General features: G+C 41.4%; 1 protein-coding gene across 2 annotated transcripts in view; it reads left to right on the top strand.

The window, feature by feature from the left end:
• The first annotated feature begins 222 nt into the window (after window positions 1-222).
• Window positions 223-4,517, top strand: part of MMS22L (MMS22 like, DNA repair protein) — a 159,108-nt gene continuing 154,813 nt past the window's right edge. Inside the window, exons 1-2 of one of the 2 annotated variants that reach the window (XM_025211564.1) lie at window positions 223-401; window positions 3,109-3,234. In XM_025211564.1, the coding sequence (XP_025067349.1) occupies window positions 223-401; window positions 3,109-3,234 (305 nt within the window). The remainder of the gene's footprint in view (window positions 402-3,108; window positions 3,235-4,517) is intronic. The other variant, XM_014522926.2, reaches the window with a different exon arrangement.

Here is a 4,517-nt window from a genome sequence, read left to right as displayed (position 1 = left end):
CCTACAATATGTAAATTACATGATTGCAAATTAATATTGGGGTGGTGCTTCAGTCTGAAGATTTACTGCTATTGTAACATGTACATGACTTCCAGTGCTCACTTGTAGGGCATGGATAACTAGGGATCCAGTTTTCGATTCAGTAGCAAAAATGTAGGTACTAGATAACTAAGTTTTCTTTATGTTTGCTCTAAATATATTTTCCAGGTATAGGTGAAAGCAATGGATAATGACTTCACTCCTGCACTCACATCTCCATACCTCACTGAAAGTTTAGAGCTGGCTATGGAAGTGGAAATGGAAAACTCCAGACCACCTTGTTTTTCCTGTGCTTTAGATAGCCAAAATGGAGGGAGACACTTCTCCGGAGAGTCTTATCTAGCAACTGGTTCTCTTAAGAGGTAAGTTTATATTATAGTTAATATAATGTATATTATGTTCTTAGAATGTTTCAAATTTTTCTTTCTATAGCTGTTGGTTCTTTGGAGTTACTGTTTTTTATCTTTGAATCTGTTTTCTCCTTTAAGCATTTGTAACCCTCAAATTAGCCTTTCACTTAAAATAGTGGTCAGAGAAACTAATGCTGCCACCAGTCCAGCAAAGATATGCTATTTATTTATTACATTTACATGTCACTCTTCCCAGCAAAGGGTCAATAAGAGATCAATACAACATAACAGGCAAATGGAATAGAATATAAAACACAACCTCTTTAGCATTGCATGCTAAATGCCCAAAGATATAAATCTTATTCTATGATGATAACTTCTAATTATATACTATTTTAGATAATATATTCATGTAACCTTTTTAGAAAAGTGTTATAAAGCCACAACAGGCCATGGATTATATTAAGGGCCCAATTTTATGGGGTTCCCAGAGGCTCCTCTATAGATTAGTAAAGATTAAAGAAAACCACTCTACCCAATGGGGCTCAGTGCTCAGTCTAAAAGATCCTGTTAAGCATCTCTGTAATGCTTAGTTTCAGTTCTCGAACTGTGGATTTATCTCTCCAGAGAGAATGTCTTTGTTAATAGCAGTATAAGGAGATGAGTGATAACAGACCTGATTACCTACACATTAGCCCTCTTGTTTCTTTGCAAGTCTGTGTATGTAGTCTCAAGCCCTTACCTTGCTCTAAAAGTGCAAAGTTTCAAGAAGTTAAGTGCACTTTTTATAGAAACGAATGATTAAATCAAGGCTTCCTGACCAATGATTTTAAATCATGATTTAAAACTATTTGATTCAAGTCAAATCCACCTGAAGTTGTCGGGAGCCCTGTGTGATAGAGGTAGGCTGGCCTGGCTCCACTCCTTGCCATCATGTGCAGCTCCTGGAATTGGGTTGAGCTGTGAACTGCTGGGCAGCAGTGCCTGTCTGGGCCATGAGAGCTCCAAGGGCCAGCTACTGGCTCCTGCTGCTGCTGCTGGTGGTAGGGGTGTGCTCTGGTGCGGAGGAAGTGTGCAGGCAGGATCCCCACACCCCCTACCCTTCCTCACACCCCAGAAGTCCCACACACCCACACCCTGTCCCCACTACCCCCCACATGTACACGCACCATACAACATACCCTACCCCCCCCCCACACAATATACAAGAGTAAGGCTTTATTTTTTAGTTACTATGCAATCACCTCTATATACAATACACCAGTGTGCCGTCAGAAATGAACTGATGTGCCGTGGAATTTTGCCATGGAAATGATCTACAATGAGCTACAATAGGTATGAGGATGAGGAATGCCTTAACAGGTGTGCCGTGGAAAAAGTTTATTCATGTAAGTGGGCCTTGAGCTAGAAAAGGTTGGAAAACACTGCACTACACAAACACAAGTCAGGACAAAATATTTCTTGAAATAAAATGAATATATGTTATAGTAGATGTTTGCCTTTGAGTATATGATTTGTTTGGGTTTTTTGGGTTCCAAGATGGAACACCCTGTGCCCCCCGCCCCTCCCCCCTTCTCCTCCTTAAAAGGAGTACTTCCAGGGCAAGGGGAGGACTTCCTGTGGCAAAATTCAGGAGTTAGCTTGTGGGATTTCTGGCCCTTAGATAGCAGCCAGGAGGCAGGGCACCTGACAAGGGGCAGGGCTACCCTTGCGTCCCTCAACAGCTCACTAAAGCTCATTAAGCGGCCCTCCAGTCGAAATAATTGCCCACTCCAGTCTAGAGCACTTGTGGCCAACCTGGGGCACATATACCACAATTGGTAGGGACAGCCATGGGAGCGGGCGTGGGCAGTGCGGGGCGGGGCCCAGGCAGCACGGAGGCGGAAGGGGCTGCAAAGGAGCCTGGGCCAATCAGAGCCCCGTGTGCATGCGCAGTAGGTCAGTGCATGCACGTGGGATGCAGTAGGCCGGCTCATGTGGCAGGTTGGGGATGGGACAGAACAGTGGCAGATAGGGAAGCAGAAATCAGAGCAACAGGTTTGGCAGGGGAAGCGGGTTAAAGTGGCACTTGGGGAGGGTGTGGGGCTAATTTGTGGCATGTCTGCCAAAACATTTGGCCCCCACTGGTCCAGAGTTAGTTATTTATAAAATATCACAAACTGTGGATAGATTCATTTTAGCTGCTGAATTCCTTTTTTTTGTATCAGCATTCAAGGTATTTCTTATAAGGGCTAGTAAGTGACCACAGAAAAATAAATGCTCATCCTGTAGCTGGTTATTAGGCATGCTATACCTATTGGGTGAACGCTTTTTTCAACACTGACATACATTTTCAGTGGAGAGCTTTAGTTGATGTAGCAGCCACTCCTGCCATATTAAGAACAAGCTGCGTTGCATGCCTCAAATAGACCCTGCTGTAAGGATAATGATGTTTTAGGAAAGGTAGGCTGCTAGTTTTTCTTTATTTCTAAAATTTATTGTAGCTTGTGACAAGGAGTTGTTTTTATACTGTTGGAGGTAGGAGCTGACACATTTTATATACTAGATATTATATTGCTACAAAAGGTTTAACCGTCTTTCTCTGGTGAACGGTCTAGAACTTTCTGTCTCCAGTATGTGCATGACTGATATACTAATAAAATAATGCCGATGCATGAGTCAGCCATAGGTATTGTCTGTATACCAGAAGATCCTGTGAATAGTAATGACCGTTTTTCAGGCTTCTGCTGAGACTGGATCCTTCTCCAACTGACTATGAAGATGATACTGTGGAAATATTTGGCTTTCAATGGGTCACTGAAACTGCATTAGTTGAATCCTGCCGACTTCTATTTGGCTTACTGAGGTATGATATTTTTGTGTGCTTTTATCTCTGACCTGTTTCAATGATTTAACTATGCACTGTATGGTGAAGTAACTTTTTTTTAAACTTCTGTGTTTTATAATTATGAGATTGTTAACTACTATGTACAATACAGGGAGTAAAAACCATGAACAGTGTAATCTAATGAGTGGTAGGTGACTTGCTGCTAGAGTAACTTGAGTTGATTAACTATGTAGTAGTGAATTATGCACTGTAGAACTGTAGGATAGTGTGACTTGATGTTGAGTTTCTCAGTGGTACGGTGTGCATTTTTAAATGCACCAGACTTGGAATAAAAAAGAAGTACATTTGTTAAAATACTACAATCAATTCACAACATACAGTAATACATATTTAGCTTTAGAGTACATCTCAAAATTGCATCAGGTTTTCCTTTTAATGAAGTAATGTTACCCATATAGTTTAAATAATATCTGAAATTTCTATTCACACAAAAAAGCTTGAAAAAGAAAAGTGGATGTTATAAATCAAATACTGTTAAGTGCTGGATGCACCATGTTCTTTAGTTGTTTGGATTAGGGTAGCTTCAGCAGTCTCTTTGGATACAGCTACTCTGTGTTTGACTAATTCAGTGTAGATGTTTAATCTGGTCAGTGCAAATACACAAATCACTGATAATCCTCTTTGCTACTGTTAATCCTCAGGATGTACAGCTCATATGGAGGCTGGATGGGGGGGCTTTTATATGGCGCTTCAAACATACGTTGTATATCCCAACACTCCTTTGATTACAGTGGCTTCTATGGCACCTTGAGGCTATAACCGTAGGCATGTTACGGAAAGTACTTTTAATAAAGTCTGGTGTTTAGACCATGATGGCATAGGTCCTGAAAAAACAAAAAGTGAGTTTTTTTAAAACAAACAAACTGCTTGTATGAGAGAACTTTCTACTGGAAGATAATAGCTAAGAAAGAGATGGAAAGATAGCTTGTTAACCTTTGATCAGTTGGAAAAAAAAATTCTATTCAATATTCTACTTGACTTATTCCATAGTTTAATGGAATTTCATGACAGAAGCAGGGGTACACTGATAGAGATTTTTGGGGCTGATACCAATGGCCAATATTTAAAGAGGCTTATCAGCCGATACCGATCCAGTATCTGATACAGATGCCTCCAACTGGTAAGTCTGGTGTGGTGGAAGGAGAGGGGGGAGGAAAGGGGTGTGGTGGGGCAGATCAATGCCCCCCACAGTGAAGGAGGGGGTGGAGGCAGGTGCTACCCAGGTGGGGGGGGAGTGGAGC

Source organism: Alligator sinensis, unplaced genomic scaffold (assembly GCF_000455745.1).
Source record: "Alligator sinensis unplaced genomic scaffold, ASM45574v1 scaffold145_1, whole genome shotgun sequence".
NCBI lineage: Eukaryota > Metazoa > Chordata > Crocodylia > Alligatoridae > Alligator > Alligator sinensis.
The sequence above is the reverse complement of the archived record's forward strand: the minus strand, read 5'-3'. Positions and strand labels throughout refer to the sequence as shown.